The 27512-nt window shown below is 36.1% G+C and overlaps 3 protein-coding genes across 4 annotated transcripts; 2 read left to right on the forward strand and 1 right to left on the reverse strand.

Annotated features, from left to right (window-relative positions):
- Positions 1 to 2497: 2497 nt before the first annotated feature.
- On the reverse strand, positions 2498 to 25998 carry LOC109803488 (COP1-interacting protein 7). 2 transcript variants are annotated; one of them, XM_020365092.3, is made up of 9 exons: positions 25617 to 25998; positions 25337 to 25513; positions 24504 to 24631; positions 24231 to 24283; positions 24100 to 24149; positions 23840 to 23992; positions 22990 to 23246; positions 3189 to 4864; positions 2498 to 3071 (listed from the first exon to the last, which is right to left on the reverse strand). In XM_020365092.3, exons 1-9 carry the CDS (start codon positions 25673 to 25675, stop codon positions 2856 to 2858), a joined length of 2769 nt encoding a protein of 922 aa, XP_020220681.2. In that variant the 5' UTR covers positions 25676 to 25998; the 3' UTR covers positions 2498 to 2855. The 2 variants fall into 2 exon arrangements, with proteins under 2 accessions (XP_020220681.2, XP_029128302.2); XM_029272469.2 differs by lacking the exons at positions 25337 to 25513; positions 25617 to 25998 and adding an exon at positions 24752 to 25324.
- LOC145953122 (uncharacterized) lies at positions 5758 to 13937 on the forward strand. Its single transcript, XM_083066793.1, has 2 exons — positions 5758 to 8727; positions 13688 to 13937. The coding sequence occupies exons 1-2, from the start codon at positions 7884 to 7886 to the stop codon at positions 13723 to 13725; spliced, it is 882 nt and encodes a 293-aa protein (XP_082922919.1). The 5' UTR covers positions 5758 to 7883; the 3' UTR covers positions 13726 to 13937.
- Positions 14627 to 20522, forward strand: LOC145953123 (uncharacterized). The gene is made up of 2 exons (XM_083066796.1): positions 14627 to 15485; positions 20425 to 20522. Exons 1-2 carry the CDS (start codon positions 14642 to 14644, stop codon positions 20460 to 20462), a joined length of 882 nt encoding a protein of 293 aa, XP_082922922.1. The 5' UTR covers positions 14627 to 14641; the 3' UTR covers positions 20463 to 20522.
- Positions 25999 to 27512: the final 1514 nt, after the last annotated feature.

Genomic DNA, 27512 nt, shown 5'->3' on the forward strand with positions numbered 1-27512 from the left:
TCATGATTATATTTTTTATTTATTAGACTTAAACTTAATATTTTATTTTAAAAAATAGCGTGGGATAAATAATTTAAAAATTAATTCTATTTAGACCAATAAATATATTGTTTTATACACACATTTCAATATAAAATATTTATAATTAGCATCAATTTAAATACATATATTAATCATGTTGGACGGTTTAAAATTAATAACAAACACTTATTTTCATGTGGATGAATATTCAAACATGCACTTACATCACATCACATTATGTGCAAAATGCAATTTTTGCTTTATTTCCAATAATTGACACCTTGGAAGACTAGAAATGCCCGCCTTAATACAAAAGTAGATGGTTCCTAGTGCCTTAAAAAGGAATCGACTAGGTTCGACTTAAAATATCTATATTACCAAGCAAGTTGTGCATCCGATTATCATGTATTTATATACTACTAAATATAGTTTTTTTTTTCATAATTAGGTGGTATAACTCTCTATTACTGAATCAGCTCATATTAGGACTAAAATGATATTTTCAATTGCGATTTCATATTTAAGGCGAAGATCAAATTTTAACTCTTAGTTAAGGAGTACACATGTCAAATTATTTATGCTAACAATTTTTTGTTACTAAACATATCATATAAAAGAAGTTTAAATTTATATTATTTATATACTATAAATTTCCAAATATATCTTAGAAGATACATCTTTTATACATTACAAAATACAAATCTACAATATTTTCTTACAACATATCACATTTTCCTCTCATTTAATGATCAATTTTTAATTTATGATTTTACTTAATTTTTTGTTGTTGTCACAATCTACTCTACGATTATTTATCTTTTAAATCTTTATCCTTTAATTATTATTGACACTTTAATTTAAATTTAAATCGATGATAATAATAATGGTAATGAATTTGTATTAGTTGATTTTTTCACTTACCACAGCCACTCTTTTATTGTGTATTTTCTTTTAATACTTTCTAATTATGTTTTAATATTTTAATTATTTTAATTGATTATTTTCTTCTACTCACTACAATCTCTTTTTATATATATTTTTGATTATTTATCCTTTAAATTCATTGGTCTTTAATTATTATTAATCTTATAATTTGAATTTAAATTGGTGACTATTGGTTTTCTCTTTATTTTAATTTCTTTTAATTATCTGTACCAAAAAAAATATTTTAATTATTTACTTTTAATTTTAATTATTTTGTCTTGGTTGATATCTTTTATTTACACCGATTTCTCATCATTTAGGTATGTTTATGTTTCTATACCCATTTCTATCAAATTTTGGACCCAATTTTCGACACATCCTCCACATCATAGGATTTAAGAAAGAAGACTAAAAATGATTTTAAAAAATTAAAATAAATGAGAAACCAAAAAAAATCTATATTTTCAAACTACAATTATGCTTTAATTATACAAATATGAAAACTTAAAGATAAGGAATTAAATAGAGACCTAATAATAACCTTTTCAAACTAAGAAAAATAAAATTAAAAATAAAAAAAAAAAAAAGGTGAAAGAAGATAATGAGTTTACATGAGAAGAAAAAAAAAAAGAACATCAATGAAAACCCCAAAAAATTAGGATTTATTGCATAAGAACAAAAATGCTATTTCCTAAGTGAAAAAAATGGGGGGGGGGGGGGGGGGGGAAACAATCAAATGGATCAAATGTTGAAAAATAATGTTTTTATGATCACATGATGATCGTAATGCTATTACATAGGAAAAAAATAAATAGAACATACCTTGTGTATCTATAGAAGTCGTTAACTCAAAATGATTTAACAGTCTACTTTAACTATAAACTAGACTTCAACCTATCCTTTTGAAAAGAAAAAACAAATACAGAGAAAAAGTAATTTGGCGGTGTATTTTAACTATGAACTAGACTTCAATCTATTTCGTGTGCATAGAGTTATGTTTCCTTATGAAAAAATAAAGTAGATATTATAGAAAGACAATACCTTCACTTTCAGTTTCAACCTGGATCGTAATAAACCCGATAATTTTTATTTTTTTTTGAGTAACCAGGATCATAATTTGTTGTATGACTTGTATCCATATTTGACATGTTGAATTAGAGGAAGAATCCTCGGGCGAATGCTTATAATCTGATTGCAATGGAATATGAAAAGTTGAGGATGATGAAGATTAAAGCGGAAACAAATACTCTTCCTATCGATTGATTTTCGATTGCAGTTACAGAGTAGCTTCTTACCTTCTTACACTTCAATATAAATGAATATTAATTGAAAGAGTAAAAGATGTTCCTACACTCTGATACCATGTTAAGAGTAATAATTCTGAAGAATGCAGACAAGATTAAACTGTATATTAGGGTAATTTTGCAGAATGAAGAGAAGGTAAAATTGTTGAGTCTGAATCATTGCATTCAACACATTGCAGAAAGAAGTTCCGAATTTTTCTCTTGTTTCTCTTTCTGTTCCCTTGTGGTAGTAATAGTATAACTGATAATGGAATCAGAACAGAAAACAATATTCGTGGTTATTTGCAGAGAAATAAAACTGTTTATAAAGGTTTCATACATTACATAGTACAAAGAATGTTGGGATATACAATCCACCCAACCTTTTAAACTTCAAATATTTATTTATCCAATAAAACCTATAACAAGATTTTTCCTACAACTGATAAAGAATCTATTGATATACAACCGTGAAACAAAACAAAATATTTTGAGAGATTATAAGATTGAATACATGCAATAACTTACAGTTTATAGAAAACAAAACTATTCATTTCAACAGTTGTTTAAATACACTTTACCATGCGACTTATAAAATCTGAATCCACATTGAACTGACAAGGCTTGCTAAATTCCCCTGACCTTGGCAGAACTGATTCTGTTGGTCTCTTTTATGAGTTGAGTCTTATTCTTGTCACTCTTAGCAGAAATCCTTGTTGTTTTACCTTCTATTTGGTCTTTCCTGGGCGCAGCTCGAGCAAGACCAGAGGATGCAGTTCTTTCGGCAATTCTCCTTTGACGTTCAATCCGCAATTCTTCCATCTTCTTCCTCATCTCATCTTCCTGTTTACCATCATAAACACCATTAGGAGTTATGATTAATACAGGCTATGTGAAATGCTTGCACAAAGCCTCTTCAAAATATAACAATGCAACTGAAAAATTGAAAGATCAGTGTACCTGTTCCCTTTTGCTCTTCTGAACTATAGGCCTACTTGGGATAGATGGCTTTCTGGCCCTAGACATGATTTCAGGTTTGCCCTTTCCAGAAGTTCCACGCAAGGCTTTTGACTTTTCTTCCTTTTCAGAAGTTGTTCGAGAAACTTTGCTTTTGCTCACATTGGTTTTCACAGGACTAACCGGAAGGTTGTTATTCACATTGTCACGTGAATCATCAATTGAGGATCTTCTACCAGTTTCTGAGAAGGAAAAATCAATTACATAGTCCATTGACCGCGAGGCCTCAACAGAATCCAATCCAGAATCCCGTTGTAGAACTACAAAGAGGTCATTTGGCTCTTGGTATTTCGATAATGCATGGTTCTCGTTTGAAGCAACTGCATCCTCACTTTCAAGCTTGTTGGCAGCAGTTAGATCTGCAACCATACTTATGTCCGTCTTCCATTGTGAGTCAGAAAGATCATTATCTAACAATTGACCCTGAATCATGAAGGAATCATCAATGAGAGTTCCTTCACTTCTTTTTTCAACGTGACCATTCACTGATGATGAAGTGTAATCACCATCAAAAACTGCAGGCACAATTGGGGGGTCAGAGCTCCTCATCTTTTCCAAATTATCAACAATAAACCAATCATCTGATGTTCTGCCCTTCGTTTCTAACGAGTCAGCAACAAAAGTAGATAATGGATCATCAAGTTCATTCCCTGGTTCTTTTGATCTATGTGATAAAAGCATTTCTTCACCTATATTTTGCCTGCTCTTTGTAACTGGACCACTGTTGTCTACATACTCATCCAGCTTGGATCCACCTTCATTTCCTCCATCTCTTTGATTCACAATAAACGAGTCGTTTGGAACTTTAGGATTCTTCAGAACTTCTTTGAAATCCAAGTTTGGAGATGAACTAGTAGCGTATGGCATTCTTTCTTCAGAGCTTCTCACCACAAAATGTTCATCCTGGACATCAATTGACTGCATCCTTTCTGGTTCATCAGTTCCAGTCCCCTCATCTATCTTCAAGAGATTTTGAAATGCATCCCAGTTGTCATTTTTGTTTCCTCCTTCGGATGCATTACTCAAGTTTTCAGCGAGATCCTCTTCAGTCTCCTCACTTGATTTAGTTGCATTGCGCCTGGTCACTGATTTTTTACCATTAGCACGTTTTTCACCTTTGTGAACCTTCTGCAAAGATTCAAGTGCAACACCAACCTTTTGTTTGATGGTTTCTTCATCAATGACATCATCATCTTCTGAAGATTCATCAGACACTCCACCCTCATTTCCATTTCTCCTTTTTGGAGTGATGTAGTTGATATTACGAATCACAACTGTTCCAGATGACTTTCTTCGGTCCTTTTTCCTCTTCAGATCATCTTTCAAAGAATGATTGGAGTGGTTTTGTGTATCTGAATTAGATTCACTCTCAGAATCAGGATCACTGGACTCTGTCTGCTGGTCTTCATATTCTTCCGATCGTTTCTTATAAGGAGATTTCTCTTTTTTGGTTGCTGATGGTTTCTGATTCACTCCCAGATCAGAAGGCCATTGCATATTTCTTAGAAGATGAGGAGGAACAGACTGCATATTAGTCAAAGGATATCCTTGGTATGAAGGCATATACATATATGGAGGTACATTGTAAGGCCAGGGCATTGGCATAGGCATGTTCACATCTGCGCATGACATTCCTTGATATTAAATAAACATCGTACGGCTTATAGAAGCAAAACTGATATCTATACTATCTCTTTAATATAGCTTTAATTACATCAAACAGACATCATTAAGGTATGCAGATTTCTGATTTTCTAAACAACAATGTTATTAAGTATGAAAACAAACATGCAAAAAATTTATGCACAATTAAGCTGGCTTTATTTTGAGAAAGTGTAATGAGATTTTGACTAGAAATTTGAACTGCTCTATTAAATTTGTTCATAGACAAACCAATTTAGTCGCTTTAGCTAGAGAGTGTAGATTTTATTCAAGTCTGTTTGTTCATGAGTTTATACCATCTTATCCTGAATCTATTATTATGAATGAATGCATATGATTTGCTTTGTCCTCAAAAAAAAAAAAAGTAGCACAAAACACATCAATTTTAAATACTGACCAATGATATTTTTTTAAGTAAATATTAATAAAAAATTATGAAAATATATAAATAGATTTTAATGAAAATCAACCCAGTCTTCCTTTAATATGAAAACACTTTTGTACCAAATAGTATTTTCCTTTAAAAGTGCTGATTTATACTGCATTTTGAATGTTGTTTAATGTAACACCCAAATTATTATTATTATTGTTAATGGCATTTTCGTAATTTTAATAAAGTTATAGGGATATTTTGGGTTTCGGAACGGGCCGTTCCGGAAGGAGAACGGGCCGTTCTTCTGAGATTGAGAACGGGCCGTTCTGGTTTCAGAACGGGCCGTTCTGGTTTTTTGGGAACGGGCCGTTTCGATTTTGGAACGGGCCGTTCCAGTTACAAATTTTGCCCAGATTTGAAGGATCCGGAACGGGCCGTTCCGAAATCAGTACGGGCCGTTCCGGGTGCGTCAGATTGCCTATAAATAGGGGAGGGGGGGTGAAATTTTTTATACAGAGGAAGAAAGTGAAATTTTAGAGAGAGAAAGAGAAGAGAGAGAGAGAGAGAGAGAAAGAAAGAGAAAGAAAGAGAGAGAGAAAGGAAGAGGGAATCCAGAGGAGGAGGCTCTGCCTAAGTTCAGCTCCGCTTATCCAGGTAAGGGGGGGAGTGAGAACCTCGCTCAGGGGTGTAGGGATAATTGTTGGATAGTTGTTTGTCGGATTGGCCCCCAATCCTTTGTCGTTATTCTGTTTAATTTCTATTTACTCTACTTTGCTTTTTTGTTGGAGGTGCCGTTGTTCTGTCTAAATTTCTATTTACTCTACTTTGCTTTTTGTTGAAGGTGCCGTTGTTCTGTCCGATTTTCTATTTATTCTACTTTGTTTTTGTTGAAAGTGCCGTTGTTCTGTCTGATTTTCTATTTACTCTACCTTGTTCTTTGTTGAAAGTAATAAATGAATATGAAATTAATGTTAATAATAAATGAGTTTTAATATGAATAAGAATGCTCTCTGGATCTCTGTGAATACCTATGCGGACCTTAAGAGGAGTATTGATGACATGACCATGTGAAATATGGACAAATGACATGAGAACTAAGAATTGACTATTGAGACAAACTATGATTATGAGACTATGACAAATGAGGACATGATGTACTAAATGAAATCATGTAAAAAGTTAAATATTGAGTCAATGAGATTATGATGGTATGACATGCATCATATGCATATATTATTCCAGGTGTGCCGCTGAGGCCGCATACCAGTGATGTAACATGCTAACAAGGTGTATCTTAGGGTCACCAGTGATGTAACTTGTAACCAGGTGTACCTTAGGGTCACCAGTGATGTAACCAGGTGTACCTTTGGGTCACCAGTGATGTAACCAGGTGTGCCTTAGGGTCACCAGTGATGATATGTGAAACTTCCTTATGGCGCCACATGCATGCATTTATAAGTCAAGATCATGACATCATTGCATGATAAATGAATATATATGTGATATTGATGATGTATGTGTATTATTTATAAGTGACTTATATTTGTTGTGTGTGTGAGTGCTATCTAGCCTTTATTTCTGCACCTGAAACTGAGTGAGATGTTTCTCACTCCCTTGTTGTTTTTGTATATGTTTAAATTATGTTGCAGGTGATCAGCATCATGAGGATGTTGGTGATGAGGCTTAAAGGCTTCAATTGGGCATGCTCTGATAGGATGTGACATCGGGGCATAGTTATTTTAGTTTAATATGTTATTGTTTTTATAACTTTAGTTTCTCTTCTTTTGTAATTTCTAACGAAGAAATAACGTAGATAACATATATAATTCAAGGAAAATATATGTTAAGAATTGTAATTTGAACGTTCCTGATAAAAGACCAAGATGTACATTTTTGTTATATTTTTATTATATGATTTGGGAGTATAAATTAATTCCTAACCAGGAGGCACTGCCACCTTTACTGGAGTTAATTTATATTTCCTTTATTATTATTTGTATATATATGATTTCTTGTTTTACACTAAATTGTATTGAAAATCTTAACTTCTTTTCTTTTATAATTTTTACACTGGAGTTATGATTTATGAGTTACGAATGTGAATCTTCTACCTTGTTATATTTGAAATATTTGTCAACTATGAAAGATTTTATTTACCCAAAAAGAAGATAAGAAATATTTTATTGTTACATTTGTTGTATATTAATAACGGGGTAGAGGGTGTCACATTTAGTGGTATCAGAGCAGGTCGATCTAATCGACCGTGAGTTATGAGTTTACTATGCTTATTTGGTTTACTATGTTTATTTGGTACATGAATGATGGACTGAATTGATTGTAAAACTTGTTGGTATGATAGTATGATGATTGATTATGTTTATTGATTGTATTATTTTCTTAGACTATGGCTGGTAGAAATGATCGTGCGATTGCCGATGCTCTTCAAGCATTAGCACAAGCTATGAATAATAACAATAGGACTGAGGTCGCTCCTAACTGGTTGGAGCAATTTCAACGAAATCACCCACCTACCTTTAAAGGAGGATATGACCCAGATGCTGCTATGAATTGGCTAACAGAAATAGAAAAAAATTTTCAATGTTATGGATTGTCCCATCGCTCAGAAGGTGAAGTTGGCCACATTCATGTTGACTGCTGATGCTCACTTTTGGTGGGAAGGAGCACTTCGGAGGATGATTGATGGAGGGGTGCACTTGAATTGGGACAACTTCAAGAAGGTCTTTCTTGAGAAGTATTTCCCGGATGATGTGAGAAGTCGGAAAGAAATGGAATTCCTTGAGCTGAATCAAGGGAACGACACAGTGGCTGTGTATGCTGCCAAATTTGATGCTTTGGTTCGTTATTGCACACACTACCATGGTGAGGGTGGTGAAAGAGCTAAATGCATAAAATTTGTAAATGGTCTGCGTCCTGAAGTGAAAACTGCAATTAACTATCAGGAGATATATCACTTTCCCACTCTGGTCAATAAGTGCAGCATTTATGATCATGACAACCGTGCTCGTGCTGCTTTTTATAAAGGAGTTGGAGGTCCTATCCGTGCTGTGAGTTCTAGTACTTCGGGAAGGAGTAAGCCTTACTTCGCTTCTAATAGATTTCAAGGGAGTAAAGCTGCTGCTAATAAAAGTAAGTTGCTTACTAGAGGATCCACTGTTAGTGCTACTGGAAGTGTTGGAGGGTCTGTGTCCACTCCTTCAGTAAGATGCTGGAAGTGTGGACTTGTTGGTCATAATCAGTCTGAGTGTCGTGACAGGGAAGTTACCTGCTTCAACTGCAATGGTAAAGGTCACATCAGTACCCAATGTCCTGAATCACAAAGAACACGTGTTATGGGATCGGGTTCGCAAACTGAGCGTCCAAAGACTGTGGGGAGAGTATTTGCTCTTAGTGGTGCTGAAGCTTCTCGGTCAGAAAATTTGATACAAGGTACTTGTTTCATAGCTGAGACTCCTTTTGTTGTACTATTTGATTCTGGTGCAACTCATTCCTTTATTTCTGTCTCTTGTGTCCAAAAATTGAATTTGCCTGTGTCTTTGTTAGATTTTGATCTAGTTGTTGAAACCCCTACTAATGGTCCTGTGACTACATCCCTAGTGTGTTTGAAATGTCCTTTGACAGTTTCTGATAAGCAGTTTCTAGTTGACTTAATTTGTTTGCCTCTTAGTCAATTAGATGTAATTCTTGGTATGGATTGGTTATCTTCTCACCATGTCCTTTTAAACTGCTTTGAGAAATCTATTTCCTTTGGTGAATGTAAGAGTACGGAATTTCTTAGTGCTGCTGACATTAAAACTTGTTTAAAAGACAATGAAAAAGTGTACATGATCTTAGCTTCTTTAACACTTGAGACTGATAGTAAGCTAGATGAGATTCCCTTAGTGAGAGAATTTCCAGAAGTATTTCCTAAGGATGTGTCTAGTTTACCACCTGAGAGAGAGATTGAGTTTAGCATAGACTTAGTACCAGGTACCCCACCTATATCTATAGCACCCTATAGGATGTCCCCTACAGAGTTAGTTGAGCTTAAGAAACAAATAGAGGAATTACAAGGAAAACAATTCATTAGGCCTAGTGTCTCGCCTTGGGGAGCGCCTGTTTTGTTGGTTAAGAAGAAAGATGGGAGCATGAGGTTGTGCGTAGACTATAGGCAACTGAATAAAGTGACCATTAAGAATAAGTATCCTTTGCCTAGGATAGATGACCTTATGGATCAACTAGTTGGAGCTTGTGTGTTCAGTAAGATAGATTTAAGGTCAGGATACCATCAGATTAGAGTGAGAGCTGAGGATGTTCCTAAGACTGCCTTTAGAACCCGCTATGGGCACTATGAGTATTTAGTTATGCCTTTTGGTGTGACTAATGCACCTGGTGTTTTTATGGACTACATGAATAGGATCTTTCACCCTTACTTGGATAGATCTGTAGTGGTCTTCATAGATGATATCCTAGTGTATTCCAAGACTAGGGAGGAGCATGTTGAGCACCTTAGGATCGTTCTTCAAACCCTTAAGGAGAGGCAGTTGTATGCAAAATTGTCAAAATGTGAATTTTGGTTGGATAGTGTGAACTTTCTAGGACATGTGATATCCAAGGGTGGAATAGCTGTAGATTCTGCTAAGGTAGAAGCTGTGTTAGAGTGGAGAACACCTAAATCAGTATTTGAGATTAGGAGTTTTCTAGGACTAGCTGGTTATTACAGAAGGTTTATAGAGAATTTCTCTAGGCTAGCTCTTCCTTTGACTAAGCTGACGAAGAAAGACCAACCTTTTGTGTGGGATTCTAAGTGTGAGGAAAGTTTTCAAGAACTTAAGAGGAGATTAACTAGTGCTCCTGTGTTAGTATTACTTGATCCTAGTAAGACTTTTGAGGTATTTTGTGATGCTTCTAAATTGGGTTTAGGAGGAGTGCTTATGCAGGAGGGTAAGGTAGTAGCCTATGCTTCAAGACAACTTAAAATTCATGAGCAAAACTATCCTACCCATGACCTTGAGTTAGCTGCAATAGTTTTTGTGCTCAAGTTGTGGAGACATTACTTGTTTGGGTCTAGATTTGAGGTTTTAGTGACCATAAAAGCCTTAAGTACTTGTTTGACCAAAAGGAATTGAATATGAGGCAGAGGAGATGGTTAGAGTTTCTTAAGGATTATGACTTTCAATTAAATTATCACCCTGGCAAGGCTAATGTTGTAGCTGATGCTTTGAGTAGAAAATCTTTGAGAATGTCTTCCTTGATGATTAGGGAAATGCAAATGATTGAGGAGTTTAGGGATATGAGCTTAGGGTGTGAGTTGACCTCTAAGAGTATTAAGTTGGGAGCTTTAAGAGTGACTAATAGCTTGATAGATGAGATTAGAGAAGGTCAGAAGATGGATCCTTTCTTATTGAGTCGGGTAGAGAAGTTGAATCAAGCTGTGAAAAGTGAGTTTAGAATTGGAGTGGATGGAGTTTTAAGATTTAAGGATAGGTTGTGCATTCCTAGTGTGCCAGAACTTAAGAGAGCAATCCTGGAAGAAGGTCATAAGAGTATCCTTAGTATCCATCCAGGAGCCACTAAGATGTACCAAGACCTTAAGAAGATGTTTTGGTGGCCTAAGATGAAGAGGGAAGTGGAGGAATTTGTGTATGCTTGCTTAGTATGTCAGAAAGCTAAGGTAGAACACCAAAAACCTTCAGGTTTGATGCAACCTTTAGATGTGCCTGTGTGGAAGTGGGATAGCATCTCTATGGATTTTGTAGTTGGGTTACCTAAGACTGTGAAGAACTTGGATGCTATATGGGTCATTGTGGATAGATTGACTAAGTCTGCCCATTTTATTCCCATTAATATTAGGTACTCTTTGGAGAGGTTAACCAAGTTGTACATCAGTGAGATCGTGAGGTTGCATGGAGTTCCTACTAGTATTGTGTCTGATAGAGATCCTAGGTTCACCTCTAGATTTTGGGAGAGTTTGCATAAGGCTTTAGGCACTAAGCTTAGATTGAGTTCAGCTTACCATCCCCAAACAGATGGCCAAACTGAGAGAACCATACAATCTTTGGAAGACTTGTTGAGGGCTTGCATCTTAGAACGTGGGGGTAGTTGGGATAGTTTCCTACCTTTGGTAGAATTTACCTACAATAATAGCTACCATTCTAGTATTGGGATGGCACCATATGAGGCTCTGTATGGTAGGAGATGTAGAACACCTTTATGTTGGACAGAACCTGGAGAGAATGTCATGTTAGGACCTGAGATAGTTCAACAAACTACTGAACAGGTTAAGATGATCCAAGAGAAGATGAGAGCAACCCAGAGTAGGCAAAAGAGTTATAATGACAAGAGGAGAAAAGACCTTAAGTTTAAAGAAGGTGATCATGTATTCCTTAAAGTCACTCCTTGGACAGGAGTAGGCAGAGCACTGAAATCCCGTAAGCTTACTCCACGTTTCATTGGTCCTTATCAAATTCTTAAAAGAATCGGTGAAGTGGCCTATCAAATTGCTTTGCCTCCATCTCTTTCAAATCTCCATAGTGTCTTTCATGTTTCCCAACTCAGAAAGTATGTCCATGATCCTTCCCATATCATTGAGTCTGACAACATTCAGTTGAAGGATAATCTTACTTATGAAACGGTTCCTCTAAGGATTGATGACAAGAGAGTGAAACAACTAAGAGGAAAGGAAATCCCTTTGGTTAAGGTCGTTTGGGGAGGAAATATTGAAGAAAGTGCTACATGGGAATTAGAAAGCAAGATGCGAGAAGCTCATCCATTTCTGTTTTCAGGTAAATTTCGGGGACGAAATTTCTAAAAGGAGGGGAGAATTGTAACACCCAAATTATTATTATTTTTGTTAATGGCATTTTCGTAATTTTAATAAAGTTATAGGGATATTTTGGGTTTCGGAACGGGCCGTTCCAAAAGTGGAACGGGCCGTTCCAAATGTTGAAAATGTGAGGTTTTTGTAGTCCCAGAACGGGCCTGGAACGGGCCGTTCTGGTATGGAGAACGGGCCGTTCCGGAAGGAGAACGGGCCGTTCTTCTGAGATTGAGAACGGGCCGTTCTGGTTTCAGAATGGGCCGTTCTGGTTTCAGAACGGGCCGTTCTGGTTTTTTGGGAACGGGCCGTTTCAATTTTGGAACGGGCCGTTCCAGTTACAAATTTTGCCCAGATTTGAAGGATCCGGAACGGGCCGTTCCGAAATCAGTACGGGCCGTTCCGGGTGCGTCAGATTGCCTATAAATAGGGGCAGGGGGGTGAAATTTTTTATACAGAGGAAGAAAGTGAAATTTTAGAGAGAGAAAGAGAAGAGAGAGAGAGAGAGAGAGAGAAAGAAAGAGAAAGAAAGAGAGAGAGAAAGGAAGAGGGAATCCAGAGGAGGAGGCTCTGCCTAAGTTCAGCTCCGCTTATCCAGGTAAGGGGGGGAGTGAGAACCTCGCTCAGGGGTGTAGGGATAATTGTTGGATAGTTGTTTGTCGGATTGGCCCCCAATCCTTTGTCGTTATTCTGTTTAATTTCTATTTACTCTACTTTGCTTTTTTGTTGGAGGTGTCGTTGTTCTGTCTAAATTTCTATTTACTCTACTTTGCTTTTTGTTGAAGGTGCCGTTGTTCTGTCCGATTTTCTATTTATTCTACTTTGTTTTTGTTGAAAGTGCCGTTGTTCTGTCTGATTTTCTATTTACTCTACCTTGTTCTTTGTTGAAAGTAATAAATGAATATGAAATTAATGTTAATAATAAATGAGTTTTAATATGAATAAGAATGCTCTCTGGATCTCTGTGAATACCTATGCGGACCTTAAGAGGAGTATTGATGACATGACCATGTGAAATATGGACAAATGACATGAGACCTAAGAATTGACTATTGAGACAAACTATGATTATGAGACTATGACAAATGAGGACATGATGTACTAAATGAAATCATGTAAAAAGTTAAATATTGAGTCAATGAGATTATGATGGTATGACATGCATCATATGCATATATTATTCCAGGTGTGCCGCTGAGGCCGCATACCAGTGATGTAACATGCTAACAAGGTGTATCTTAGGGTCACCAGTGATGTAACTTGTAACCAGGTGTACCTTAGGGTCACCAGTGATGTAACCAGGTGTACCTTTGGGTCACCAGTGATGTAACCAGGTGTGCCTTAGGGTCACCAGTGATGATATGTGAAACTTCCTTATGGCGCCACATGCATGCATTTATAAGTCAAGATCATGACATCATTGCATGATAAATGAATATATATGTGATATTGATGATGTATGTGTATTATTTATAAGTGACTTATATTTGTTGTGTGTGTGAGTGCTATCTAGCCTTTATTTCTGCACCTGAAACTGAGTGAGATGTTTCTCACTCCCTTGTTGTTTTTGTATATGTTTAAATTATGTTGCAGGTGATCAGCATCATGAGGATGTTGGTGATGAGGCTTAAAGGCTTCAATTGGGCATGCTCTGATAGGATGTGACATCGGGGCATAGTTATTTTAGTTTAATATGTTATTGTTTTTATAACTTTAGTTTCTCTTCTTTTGTAATTTCTAACGAAGAAATAACGTAGATAACATATATAATTCAAGGAAAATATATGTTAAGAATTGTAATTTGAACGTTCCTGATAAAAGACCAAGATGTACATTTTTGTTATATTTTTATTATATGATTTGGGAGTATAAATTAATTCCTAACCAGGAGGCACTGCCACCTTTACTGGAGTTAATTTATATTTCCTTTATTATTATTTGTATATATATGATTTCTTGTTTTACACTAAATTGTATTGAAAATCTTAACTTCTTTTCTTTTATAATTTTTACACTGGAGTTATGATTTATGAGTTACGAATGTGAATCTTCTACCTTGTTATATTTGAAATATTTGTCAACTATGAAAGATTTTATTTACCCAAAAAGAAGATAAGAAATATTTTATTGTTACATTTGTTGTATATTAATAACGGGGTAGAGGGTGTCACATTTAGTGGTATCAGAGCAGGTCGATCTAATCGACCGTGAGTTATGAGTTTACTATGCTTATTTGGTTTACTATGTTTATTTGGTACATGAATGATGGACTGAATTGATTGTAAAACTTGTTGGTATGATAGTATGATGATTGATTATGTTTATTGATTGTATTATTTTCTTAGACTATGGCTGGTAGAAATGATCGTGCGATTGCCGATGCTCTTCAAGCATTAGCACAAGCTATGAATAATAACAATAGGACTGAGGTCGCTCCTAACTGGTTGGAGCAATTTCAACGAAATCACCCACCTACCTTTAAAGGAGGATATGACCCAGATGCTGCTATGAATTGGCTAACAGAAATAGAAAAAAATTTTCAATGTTATGGATTGTCCCATCGCTCAGAAGGTGAAGTTGGCCACATTCATGTTGACTGCTGATGCTCACTTTTGGTGGGAAGGAGCACTTCGGAGGATGATTGATGGAGGGGTGCACTTGAATTGGGACAACTTCAAGAAGGTCTTTCTTGAGAAGTATTTCCCGGATGATGTGAGAAGTCGGAAAGAAATGGAATTCCTTGAGCTGAATCAAGGGAACGACACAGTGGCTGTGTATGCTGCCAAATTTGATGCTTTGGTTCGTTATTGCACACACTACCATGGTGAGGGTGGTGAAAGAGCTAAATGCATAAAATTTGTAAATGGTCTGCGTCCTGAAGTGAAAACTGCAATTAACTATCAGGAGATATATCACTTTCCCACTCTGGTCAATAAGTGCAGCATTTATGATCATGACAACCGTGCTCGTGCTGCTTTTTATAAAGGAGTTGGAGGTCCTATCCGTGCTGTGAGTTCTAGTACTTCGGGAAGGAGTAAGCCTTACTTCGCTTCTAATAGATTTCAAGGGAGTAAAGCTGCTGCTAATAAAAGTAAGTTGCTTACTAGAGGATCCACTGTTAGTGCTACTGGAAGTGTTGGAGGGTCTGTGTCCACTCCTTCAGTAAGATGCTGGAAGTGTGGACTTGTTGGTCATAATCAGTCTGAGTGTCGTGACAGGGAAGTTACCTGCTTCAACTGCAATGGTAAAGGTCACATCAGTACCCAATGTCCTGAATCACAAAGAACACGTGTTATGGGATCGGGTTCGCAAACTGAGCGTCCAAAGACTGTGGGGAGAGTATTTGCTCTTAGTGGTGCTGAAGCTTCTCGGTCAGAAAATTTGATACAAGGTACTTGTTTCATAGCTGAGACTCCTTTTGTTGTACTATTTGATTCTGGTGCAACTCATTCCTTTATTTCTGTCTCTTGTGTCCAAAAATTGAATTTGCCTGTGTCTTTGTTAGATTTTGATCTAGTTGTTGAAACCCCTACTAATGGTCCTGTGACTACATCCCTAGTGTGTTTGAAATGTCCTTTGACAGTTTCTGATAAGCAGTTTCTAGTTGACTTAATTTGTTTGCCTCTTAGTCAATTAGATGTAATTCTTGGTATGGATTGGTTATCTTCTCACCATGTCCTTTTAAACTGCTTTGAGAAATCTATTTCCTTTGGTGAATGTAAGAGTACGGAATTTCTTAGTGCTGCTGACATTAAAACTTGTTTAAAAGACAATGAAAAAGTGTACATGATCTTAGCTTCTTTAACACTTGAGACTGATAGTAAGCTAGATGAGATTCCCTTAGTGAGAGAATTTCCAGAAGTATTTCCTAAGGATGTGTCTAGTTTACCACCTGAGAGAGAGATTGAGTTTAGCATAGACTTAGTACCAGGTACCCCACCTATATCTATAGCACCCTATAGGATGTCCCCTACAGAGTTAGTTGAGCTTAAGAAACAAATAGAGGAATTACAAGGAAAACAATTCATTAGGCCTAGTGTCTCGCCTTGGGGAGCGCCTGTTTTGTTGGTTAAGAAGAAAGATGGGAGCATGAGGTTGTGCGTAGACTATAGGCAACTGAATAAAGTGACCATTAAGAATAAGTATCCTTTGCCTAGGATAGATGACCTTATGGATCAACTAGTTGGAGCTTGTGTGTTCAGTAAGATAGATTTAAGGTCAGGATACCATCAGATTAGAGTGAGAGCTGAGGATGTTCCTAAGACTGCCTTTAGAACCCGCTATGGGCACTATGAGTATTTAGTTATGCCTTTTGGTGTGACTAATGCACCTGGTGTTTTTATGGACTACATGAATAGGATCTTTCACCCTTACTTGGATAGATCTGTAGTGGTCTTCATAGATGATATCCTAGTGTATTCCAAGACTAGGGAGGAGCATGTTGAGCACCTTAGGATCGTTCTTCAAACCCTTAAGGAGAGGCAGTTGTATGCAAAATTGTCAAAATGTGAATTTTGGTTGGATAGTGTGAACTTTCTAGGACATGTGATATCCAAGGGTGGAATAGCTGTAGATTCTGCTAAGGTAGAAGCTGTGTTAGAGTGGAGAACACCTAAATCAGTATTTGAGATTAGGAGTTTTCTAGGACTAGCTGGTTATTACAGAAGGTTTATAGAGAATTTCTCTAGGCTAGCTCTTCCTTTGACTAAGCTGACGAAGAAAGACCAACCTTTTGTGTGGGATTCTAAGTGTGAGGAAAGTTTTCAAGAACTTAAGAGGAGATTAACTAGTGCTCCTGTGTTAGTATTACTTGATCCTAGTAAGACTTTTGAGGTATTTTGTGATGCTTCTAAATTGGGTTTAGGAGGAGTGCTTATGCAGGAGGGTAAGGTAGTAGCCTATGCTTCAAGACAACTTAAAATTCATGAGCAAAACTATCCTACCCATGACCTTGAGTTAGCTGCAATAGTTTTTGTGCTCAAGTTGTGGAGACATTACTTGTTTGGGTCTAGATTTGAGGTTTTAGTGACCATAAAAGCCTTAAGTACTTGTTTGACCAAAAGGAATTGAATATGAGGCAGAGGAGATGGTTAGAGTTTCTTAAGGATTATGACTTTCAATTAAATTATCACCCTGGCAAGGCTAATGTTGTAGCTGATGCTTTGAGTAGAAAATCTTTGAGAATGTCTTCCTTGATGATTAGGGAAATGCAAATGATTGAGGAGTTTAGGGATATGAGCTTAGGGTGTGAGTTGACCTCTAAGAGTATTAAGTTGGGAGCTTTAAGAGTGACTAATAGCTTGATAGATGAGATTAGAGAAGGTCAGAAGATGGATCCTTTCTTATTGAGTCGGGTAGAGAAGTTGAATCAAGCTGTGAAAAGTGAGTTTAGAATTGGAGTGGATGGAGTTTTAAGATTTAAGGATAGGTTGTGCATTCCTAGTGTGCCAGAACTTAAGAGAGCAATCCTGGAAGAAGGTCATAAGAGTATCCTTAGTATCCATCCAGGAGCCACTAAGATGTACCAAGACCTTAAGAAGATGTTTTGGTGGCCTAAGATGAAGAGGGAAGTGGAGGAATTTGTGTATGCTTGCTTAGTATGTCAGAAAGCTAAGGTAGAACACCAAAAACCTTCAGGTTTGATGCAACCTTTAGATGTGCCTGTGTGGAAGTGGGATAGCATCTCTATGGATTTTGTAGTTGGGTTACCTAAGACTGTGAAGAACTTGGATGCTATATGGGTCATTGTGGATAGATTGACTAAGTCTGCCCATTTTATTCCCATTAATATTAGGTACTCTTTGGAGAGGTTAACCAAGTTGTACATCAGTGAGATCGTGAGGTTGCATGGAGTTCCTACTAGTATTGTGTCTGATAGAGATCCTAGGTTCACCTCTAGATTTTGGGAGAGTTTGCATAAGGCTTTAGGCACTAAGCTTAGATTGAGTTCAGCTTACCATCCCCAAACAGATGGCCAAACTGAGAGAACCATACAATCTTTGGAAGACTTGTTGAGGGCTTGCATCTTAGAACGTGGGGGTAGTTGGGATAGTTTCCTACCTTTGGTAGAATTTACCTACAATAATAGCTACCATTCTAGTATTGGGATGGCACCATATGAGGCTCTGTATGGTAGGAGATGTAGAACACCTTTATGTTGGACAGAACCTGGAGAGAATGTCATGTTAGGACCTGAGATAGTTCAACAAACTACTGAACAGGTTAAGATGATCCAAGAGAAGATGAGAGCAACCCAGAGTAGGCAAAAGAGTTATAATGACAAGAGGAGAAAAGACCTTAAGTTTAAAGAAGGTGATCATGTATTCCTTAAAGTCACTCCTTGGACAGGAGTAGGCAGAGCACTGAAATCCCGTAAGCTTACTCCACGTTTCATTGGTCCTTATCAAATTCTTAAAAGAATCGGTGAAGTGGCCTATCAAATTGCTTTGCCTCCATCTCTTTCAAATCTCCATAGTGTCTTTCATGTTTCCCAACTCAGAAAGTATGTCCATGATCCTTCCCATATCATTGAGTCTGACAACATTCAGTTGAAGGATAATCTTACTTATGAAACGGTTCCTCTAAGGATTGATGACAAGAGAGTGAAACAACTAAGAGGAAAGGAAATCCCTTTGGTTAAGGTCGTTTGGGGAGGAAATATTGAAGAAAGTGCTACATGGGAATTAGAAAGCAAGATGCGAGAAGCTCATCCATTTCTGTTTTCAGGTAAATTTCGGGGACGAAATTTCTAAAAGGAGGGGAGAATTGTAACACCCAAATTATTATTATTTTTGTTAATGGCATTTTCGTAATTTTAATAAAGTTATAGGGATATTTTGGGTTTCGGAACGGGCCGTTCCAAAAGTGGAACGGGCCGTTCCAAATGTTGAAAATGTGAGGTTTTTGTAGTCCCAGAACGGGCCTGGAACGGGCCGTTCTGGTATGGAGAACGGGCCGTTCCGGAAGGAGAACGGGCCGTTCTTCTGAGATTGAGAACGGGCCGTTCTGGTTTCAGAACGGGCCGTTCTGGTTTTTTGGGAACGGGCCGTTTCGATTTTGGAACGGGCCGTTCCAGTTACAAATTTTGCCCAGATTTGAAGGATCCGGAACGGGCCGTTCCGAAATCAGTACGGGCCGTTCCGGGTGCGTCAGATTGCCTATAAATAGGGGCAGGGGGGTGAAATTTTTTATACAGAGGAAGAAAGTGAAATTTTAGAGAGAGAAAGAGAAGAGAGAGAGAGAGAGAGAGAGAAAGAAAGAGAAAGAAAGAGAGAGAGAAAGGAAGAGGGAATCCAGAGGAGGAGGCTCTGCCTAAGTTCAGCTCCGCTTATCCAGGTAAGGGGGGGAGTGAGAACCTCGCTCAGGGGTGTAGGGATAATTGTTGGATAGTTGTTTGTCGGATTGGCCCCCAATCCTTTGTCGTTATTCTGTTTAATTTCTATTTACTCTACTTTGCTTTTTTGTTGGAGGTGCCGTTGTTCTGTCTAAATTTCTATTTACTCTACTTTGCTTTTTGTTGAAGGTGCCGTTGTTCTGTCCGATTTTCTATTTATTCTACTTTGTTTTTGTTGAAAGTGCCGTTGTTCTGTCTGATTTTCTATTTACTCTACCTTGTTCTTTGTTGAAAGTAATAAATGAATATGAAATTAATGTTAATAATAAATGAGTTTTAATATGAATAAGAATGCTCTCTGGATCTCTGTGAATACCTATGCGGACCTTAAGAGGAGTATTGATGACATGACCATGTGAAATATGGACAAATGACATGAGACCTAAGAATTGACTATTGAGACAAACTATGATTATGAGACTATGACAAATGAGGACATGATGTACTAAATGAAATCATGTAAAAAGTTAAATATTGAGTCAATGAGATTATGATGGTATGACATGCATCATATGCATATATTATTCCAGGTGTGCCGCTGAGGCCGCATACCAGTGATGTAACATGCTAACAAGGTGTATCTTAGGGTCACCAGTGATGTAACTTGTAACCAGGTGTACCTTAGGGTCACCAGTGATGTAACCAGGTGTACCTTTGGGTCACCAGTGATGTAACCAGGTGTGCCTTAGGGTCACCAGTGATGATATGTGAAACTTCCTTATGGCGCCACATGCATGCATTTATAAGTCAAGATCATGACATCATTGCATGATAAATGAATATATATGTGATATTGATGATGTATGTGTATTATTTATAAGTGACTTATATTTGTTGTGTGTGTGAGTGCTATCTAGCCTTTATTTCTGCACCTGAAACTGAGTGAGATGTTTCTCACTCCCTTGTTGTTTTTGTATATGTTTAAATTATGTTGCAGGTGATCAGCATCATGAGGATGTTGGTGATGAGGCTTAAAGGCTTCAATTGGGCATGCTCTGATAAGATGTGACATCGGGGCATAGTTATTTTAGTTTAATATGTTATTGTTTTTATAACTTTAGTTTCTCTTCTTTTGTAATTTCTAACGAAGAAATAACGTAGATAACATATATAATTCAAGGAAAATATATGTTAAGAATTGTAATTTGAACGTTCCTGATAAAAGACCAAGATGTACATTTTTGTTATATTTTTATTATATGATTTGGGAGTATAAATTAATTCCTAACCAGGAGGCACTGCCACCTTTACTGGAGTTAATTTATATTTCCTTTATTATTATTTGTATATATATGATTTCTTGTTTTACACTAAATTGTATTGAAAATCTTAACTTCTTTTCTTTTATAATTTTTACACTGGAGTTATGATTTATGAGTTACGAATGTGAATCTTCTACCTTGTTATATTTGAAATATTTGTCAACTATGAAAGATTTTATTTACCCAAAAAGAAGATAAGAAATATTTTATTGTTACATTTGTTGTATATTAATAACGGGGTAGAGGGTGTCACATTTAAGACCATAATCATTCATTTTTTATGCCTTTTGTGAAAAAGGAGTTGCATCCAAGCTCCAAGCCTCAAACTCTTTCACCCAATAGGTGGAAGGGGGGGCTAGGGCTAGAAATTAAAAAACAATAATATGCAATCATCTAATAGTTTAAACTTCAGTATGAAAATTGTTCCTTGAAATTAACTAGATACAGTGTTGCAAGGTCTTTTCTGATTTCAATCACTCTAAACTGGAAGATCCACAAAACCATTCTTATCATTTCTTATTTTTGTTCTCTTTACTTCCCGGACTTCTATTTCCCTGACATTAACTCATTTGAATTATTCAAGCAATTTTTAGCCATTTAACAGGTTGATTTAGCCTAAAGTTTGTAGGTTGTGGGTCAAACCACAGTTTACAGAATAAAAATATAGAAATAGAAATAAAAAAAAATAAAAATGTTTGTTGCTTAACCCATGAAAAGATAACAGACAAGAAAAAGAAGCATAGAATAGCATATAATTGATTATTTGGTACCGTTATGATGTCTTTCTTTAAGATCCCAAAGAAAGTGATAGCAAAGATCATATCAATTCAAAGAAGATTCTTATGGGGAAATGAAGGAGAATCTAAGAAGATTGCTTGGGTGAATTGGGAAAATGTCTGCAAATCGAAAGAACAAGGAGGTTTGGGAGTGAAGAACATTAAGATTTTTAATGAAGCTTTGTTGGAAAAATGGGGTTGGAACCTTTTCCATCAAAAAGATATGCTTTGGACTTCATTATTAGAGTCCAAATATGGTGGGTGGAGAGATCTGAAAAAAGTTTGTGGTTCGAATGGTGATCAAGTTTGGTTCAAAAATTTGATTCTTTGGAAAATAGGAGATGGGAAAAGCTTCAAAATGTGGGAAGACGCTTGGTGTAGAGGAGAGAGTCTTAAATTGAAATATCCGAGACTGTTTCTAAATTCTATAAACAAAGACCTGACTATCTCAGAGTGTGGCTTTTGGAGGGACATGACTTGGCACTGGAACTTTCTTGGAGGATAGATTGGTTCATGTGGGAAAAGGAGATGTTTGAAGAACTTCAAAAAGACTTGGAGGAAGTGGTTGTCAGTAGAACAATGGAAGATACTTGGTTTTGGCTTGGTGGTGTGTCGGACAATTTCTCAGTTAAATTGGCTTACTCAGAGCTTCTTAGTTTGACCTTTAGGTCGCAACATCTAGATCTTTTTGTGGATATGTGGAACACTAAGGTACCTATGAAAGTATCTATTTGCATTTGGAGGATCCTCTTAAACAGGATGTCATCTCGAGACAACCTTATGAAGAGGAATATCCAACTTGTGGAAGAGGATGCTTTGTATCTTGCTTGTAGAGTTGAGGCAAAATCTATAGCTCACGTCCTATTTAGGTATAAAGAAGCTCAAAAGGTATGGAAAAGTTGTTTTTGGTAGTTCGACGTCGTGTCTGTTCTCCCAGGTACACCGAGCTTACACTTTTATCATTACCCTATGCTATCTTGGAACACTACTTGTAGAGAGAGATGGAAAGTACTTTGGTGTGCTGTGGTCTGGTATATTTGGAGACACAGGAATGCATCTTTACATAAAAATCAAGTTTTTGACTCCAACAAAGTGATACAGGACATTATGTATTTCTCTTGGTCTTGGCTAAAAGAACTGACAAAGGACTTCTCATACTCTTTCAGTCAATGGCAAAACTTACCTAGAACTTGTTTTTGTAATTGATTTATATTTTATTAGGCTTGGTTGGGTTTATTGACATTTCTTATTTATCACTTGTTAAAGTGTGGTAATTACCTTTGTATTTCTAAGTACTTCTAGTGCCTAAGTATTAATAAATTTCTTTTGTTGACCAAAAAAAAACATGATGATTATCGACTTTAATATTCAGTAATCTGATTTGGATGCCATAGGTTTCTATAATTTTCTGAAGACATGATATAATCGAGGTAAATGAAAAGGAAGAAAGGGTAAAAAAAATACCTTCTTTTTTGTTTAAAGTGGCAGAATTTGATGTTTCCAGAGATACATTTTCATCACCCGAAGCAATGCTGTCCTTAGAGCTATTGTTTTTGTTATTCTGGTCATGGGTGGTTATATCATTTGCCAGTATAATTCCTGATGATCCAGACAATGAGAGTGCTGGTGGTAAGCTTGACTGCATAGCAGCTACTTCTTTTATCCAAAGATCATCTGCATGCTTTTTGTTCCATAATTCCCTAAAATTAATGCAGGCTTCCCTACATACATTGAATATCAAGACTTAGAATTGGTTTAAAAGCTAAAGGTTTTATGTCAATGAGACAAGATCCACCGGTCCACAACTATAGAATGCAAGTTTTTAATGATGTAGCAGATCTCATTGTGAAAAGCAGTTATGTTCTGTAGAAAATTCTCCCTAATATGATAAGCTGATGTCTGGCAAAGTAAGTTTGAGATGCAGGATGACATCAGAGTTTAAAGGAAACTACAAAAACCACAAGAATAGTTTCTCGTTTCTCAATGATCCTTAGAATAGCAAGGAATGAGAGAACTGACATCAAAAGGCAGTTGAACCTCCATAGCAAAAAGAGGGATCCCCTTAGACAGTGAAATTTCACGATCTACAAAGTAGGGTGAATTGTCAAAATAATTTGAAGTCAGGAAAAGCAAGGGAAAGTTTTTCTGAGGAAAATAAATTTATTTTCCAAAAACTGGCCATATAGAATCATTTTTTTTCTCTCTATTTTAAATTCATGATGTTTGGATTAAATAGTATTGACATGAGTAAGAATTGACGACAGTTTCCATTTTACTGTTTACAATTAGTGAGTTGTATCTTTCCAGTTCATACCTTAAACGGACTGCTCCAAATGCATTTGCAAAGTATATGAGATCATCGATGCTATCAATTTCGAATCCAGCAACAAGACCACGTGTATAAGCCATTGCTTGCTCCTTCCGGAGTAGTGCTATTCGAGATTCCAACAGTCTGTGCAGGGAAACCCTTATGATTACAGCAATTGAAAGTGTTAGGAAATGTTTTTAATGAACTAGCAAAACAAAATAGATTACATTTCATCAAAAGCAACCATTGAAGAGGGAGAAAGTTACTTTGAGTTTTCCTCTTCTTTATTGTCAACACCTTCAAGTGCATCATTTAACTGAAGCAAACACAATGTAAATTAAGAAAAAATGGAAAGATTATTAAGTAATTCTAACATTTCTTTTAAGAAATTAAATACCTTCGCATAATCACTTAACCTCCTTGTGTTGCCATTGGTTTGTGGCATGATTCCTGATACACAACGGAATTTTAGTAGAAAACTAGCTTTACTTGAGCAACTCATGATTAGGTGAAGAAATAACATGCACAATATCACTTCTTTGAATCATGGTTGTATCATTGTATGACTTAATAAGTACTCCTATATTGGTACTTAATTCTAGCACCTAACACTAAGTAACTTATATAGCAATATCCATAAAACGTGTTTCAATTCAGCTCCTAACAGTACCTTCATCCGGACTTGCAATGGACAATGATAAAGTATTAGCTTGAAAGGAACTTTCGATCTGACGAATTTCGTTTTCAATGGTTACAAACCTCTCCAGAATAGCCGGTGTGCTGACAAAGCGCACAAATCTGTAGAATTTACCCACACCCCAAAATCAAAAGAGAAGAGAGAAGACAAAAAATGAAGAGAGCAAAATCAGCTTCATAAATCTTAAATTGGATGAATGTTGGAGCAGGGGAAAAAATTACAGAAGATCCTAAGTTTTTGATAACTTCCACAGCTTCCTTCTTCTGTTCTCAGTTCTCACCTTTAATGGAATCCTAGTTTTCAACCACCCCCACCCCCACAAAAAACCATTATTCTCTAAATCTATAAAACCACGTAAACTAAATCCATAATTAAATCATGAGCTATCATTCAAGTGCAGGAATTTGTGAATCAATCCACAGATTTGGCACTGCCATGTACTTTAATTAAAGAAATTGATGGGCTATAAAATAATCATTAGTAGGGACAAAAAAAAATAGCAATCTCCAAAGCAATGTCTTTGGATGTAAGAACTACTACTCAAATAATTGTCATCACACACCCTAAGACATGATTAAAAAAAAGTCACATGCTTTATACCAATTGTGTGAAAAAATTTAGAAAGTTCTTTAGATACCATTCCCATTACAATATCTACGCATCATATGCTTTAATTATCGAGGTTATTGATTCACTGGGTCTCCAAATCTGATTGGAAAACATTAAGAAAGTTCTTGAGATGGAAGAATAACCATTAAGATGCCAAAAGGAAAAGGTAAAATTGGGCAAAAGTAGCAATGAATGACCTCTCAAACGTGGCTTTGGTGAACCAGAAGGAAGCGTTGGTTGGAGGCAGAAGCTTAATTGAGTATCCACCTTTGGAGATCTCATCTTTGACGAATTTGAGATGAGAAAGGAAAGGCTCAAACAACCCAGAAGCTATTTTCTGATGAACACCCCCACGAAAGACTAAAAGCTCACATCTTCAAAAGCAAAACCATGAACCACATAGTTAAAACAAAGCAAAAGATTGTAACCCATCAAAGAGTTTTTCAGCGAAGGGTAAAGAGAAAGACTCTCACTCACCTTGTCCTGGTTGGAGTGAGTTGAAACAAAGCATAATCCAAAACTGCCTTGGAATCCATGTCAACCGAGGAGAGGGTCTGTCAGAGAATAAGGGAATGCTTATAATTGCTTGGTGAAGTGAAGTAGTTAATGTGGCGGTGAAATAAGTGAAAGTGAATATGATGTTATGTGAGAGAAAAAAAGAGCCAGCATGGAAATGCAGCATCGCACATGGAGTGTGAAGTGGGGAATTATTATTTTAGGATTTCAACGCCCTGGCCACATGCAATAGCGACACCTTCTGCTTTGTCTGCGTATCTATTATCTAACATCTTCTTTACACTTTTCACTCACATCAAATGTGAGTAAGATCTCGTGTTAATGACGGCAGGTGAAACACTGATTATGGGGTTGCTTTTGCAGTTTTGCTCGTGTGTTTCTTTATTATACTATTACTGTGGATGTCAAGTGTTGTGTTGTTTAACATTAATCTTGGTATCCTATTTGAGGTATTGTTGTTGATTGGACTATCACAGTTTTTTCTTAAGAAAAGAGGGTGTTTTTTTTTTACGCATCGAACTCGATTAAAATTTTACGTAATAATTGGAGTCTAGTTTTCATGGATTTATCAACAGTGCCTTTGTTTTGGCTTGTAAAATTTGGGAGACACATAGATCCGCGAGTAAGTTAGTAAAAGATTATGATTGGATAAAAGACATTATTGGAAGCTTTCTCCGCTGTTTGAGGTGGGTCACGTTTGGTCTTGCAAAAGAGGGTCATTAATTATCGAGTTGGAGAAAGAATCTGTTCATTAGAGGAGTTCCAATATGAAATGGATTTCTCCGCTAAGCCATTGGTGTCTGCATTTAGTATTTTAAGGGGACAATTGATTGATTCAGTTGAGATTTTTATATGATTGAGCTAATAAACTAACACTTGCCAAAGGACCATTGAAAGTAATATACAACACTACAATTTATTTTATCTTGTAAAGAGAGAACAAGAGATTGAATGAATAAAAAAAAGAAAGTTTTATTTTATATTTTTTCAGTACAAGTGGTGCTAATTGCTAGTTACTATAGCTCTATCATTCAATAATTTCTTATTGATTTGATGAGTTGATTTAACTTAATTAGTTTTTAAATAGTCTCCTCTCACCTTAAATCTTTTTCCTTGTTAAAAAAAACATTACAATATCATTATATTTATGGAAGATTATTTATAGTACTATGTCATGTAACTGGAAGAAAAAAAATAACATGATAGTTATTATATATATATATATATATATAGGGAGCATATCAAGTGAGAGAAAATTTATTATGAGAGATGAGAGGGTTAAAGTATAACCGTTAGATTAATTTCCTCTCATTTGATTAAATCCCAAATTTTCTCTCACTTGATTAATCTAAGGGTTATATTTTAACTCTCTCATCTCTCATAATAAATTCTTTCTCACTTGATATGTTCCCTATATATATATATAATTAGCATGTCTATGGGCTTATATAAAATAGGGTTAATTTTTCAAGCCGATCGAATTATGACTCAATTATAGCTTAACTAATGATGATCAAATCAAAATGAAATTAAGTCGAAATGTGTAATTTAGGGTAATCAGTATAGTTAAGTTAAACATAATAAGAATAAAAAATAAAATGAAGTATTTGGAGTTTTACTGAATGGTGTGGAATATAATAAAGAGTTTAGTTGAATAGAATAAAGAGATGGATCTGAAGTCAACTATGAAATAGCTATAAGATTCACTTTAGCTAGAAAAACTAACAGCTTCTAAAACAAGGCGACAAAAATGTTTTATGCAACTTTACCATGTTCTTCATGTTTTTTCGATACTTATCTATCATTCTTATCTACATTAATATTTATAAAGAATGCAATTAATAAATTATAGTAGAA

This window comes from Cajanus cajan, chromosome 1 (genome assembly GCF_000230855.2).
Source record: "Cajanus cajan strain Asha chromosome 1, NIPB_CcT2T_4, whole genome shotgun sequence".
NCBI classification, from domain to species: Eukaryota; Viridiplantae; Streptophyta; class Magnoliopsida; order Fabales; family Fabaceae; genus Cajanus; species Cajanus cajan.

Bases quoted from the DNA above. Each gene is read 5' to 3' on its own strand.
- LOC145953122 (XM_083066793.1), top strand. From the start codon at position 7,884: ATGGATTGTCCCATCGCTCAGAAGGTGAAGTTGGCCACATTCATGTTG. The intron at 8,728-13,687 runs GTACTTGTTTCA...ATTATGTTGCAG, and splicing joins GTCAGAAAATTTGATACAAG to GTGATCAGCATCATGAGGAT.
- LOC145953123 (XM_083066796.1), top strand. From the start codon at position 14,642: ATGGATTGTCCCATCGCTCAGAAGGTGAAGTTGGCCACATTCATGTTG. The intron at 15,486-20,424 runs GTACTTGTTTCA...ATTATGTTGCAG, and splicing joins GTCAGAAAATTTGATACAAG to GTGATCAGCATCATGAGGAT.
- LOC109803488 (XM_020365092.3), bottom strand. From the start codon at position 25,675: ATGGATTCCAAGGCAGTTTTGGATTATGCTTTGTTTCAACTCACTCCA. The intron at 24,284-24,503 runs GTACTGTTAGGA...GTTGTGTATCAG, and splicing joins CATTGCAAGTCCGGATGAAG to GAATCATGCCACAAACCAAT. The intron at 3,072-3,188 runs GTACACTGATCT...GATGGTAAACAG, and splicing joins AGAAGAGCAAAAGGGAACAG to GAAGATGAGATGAGGAAGAA.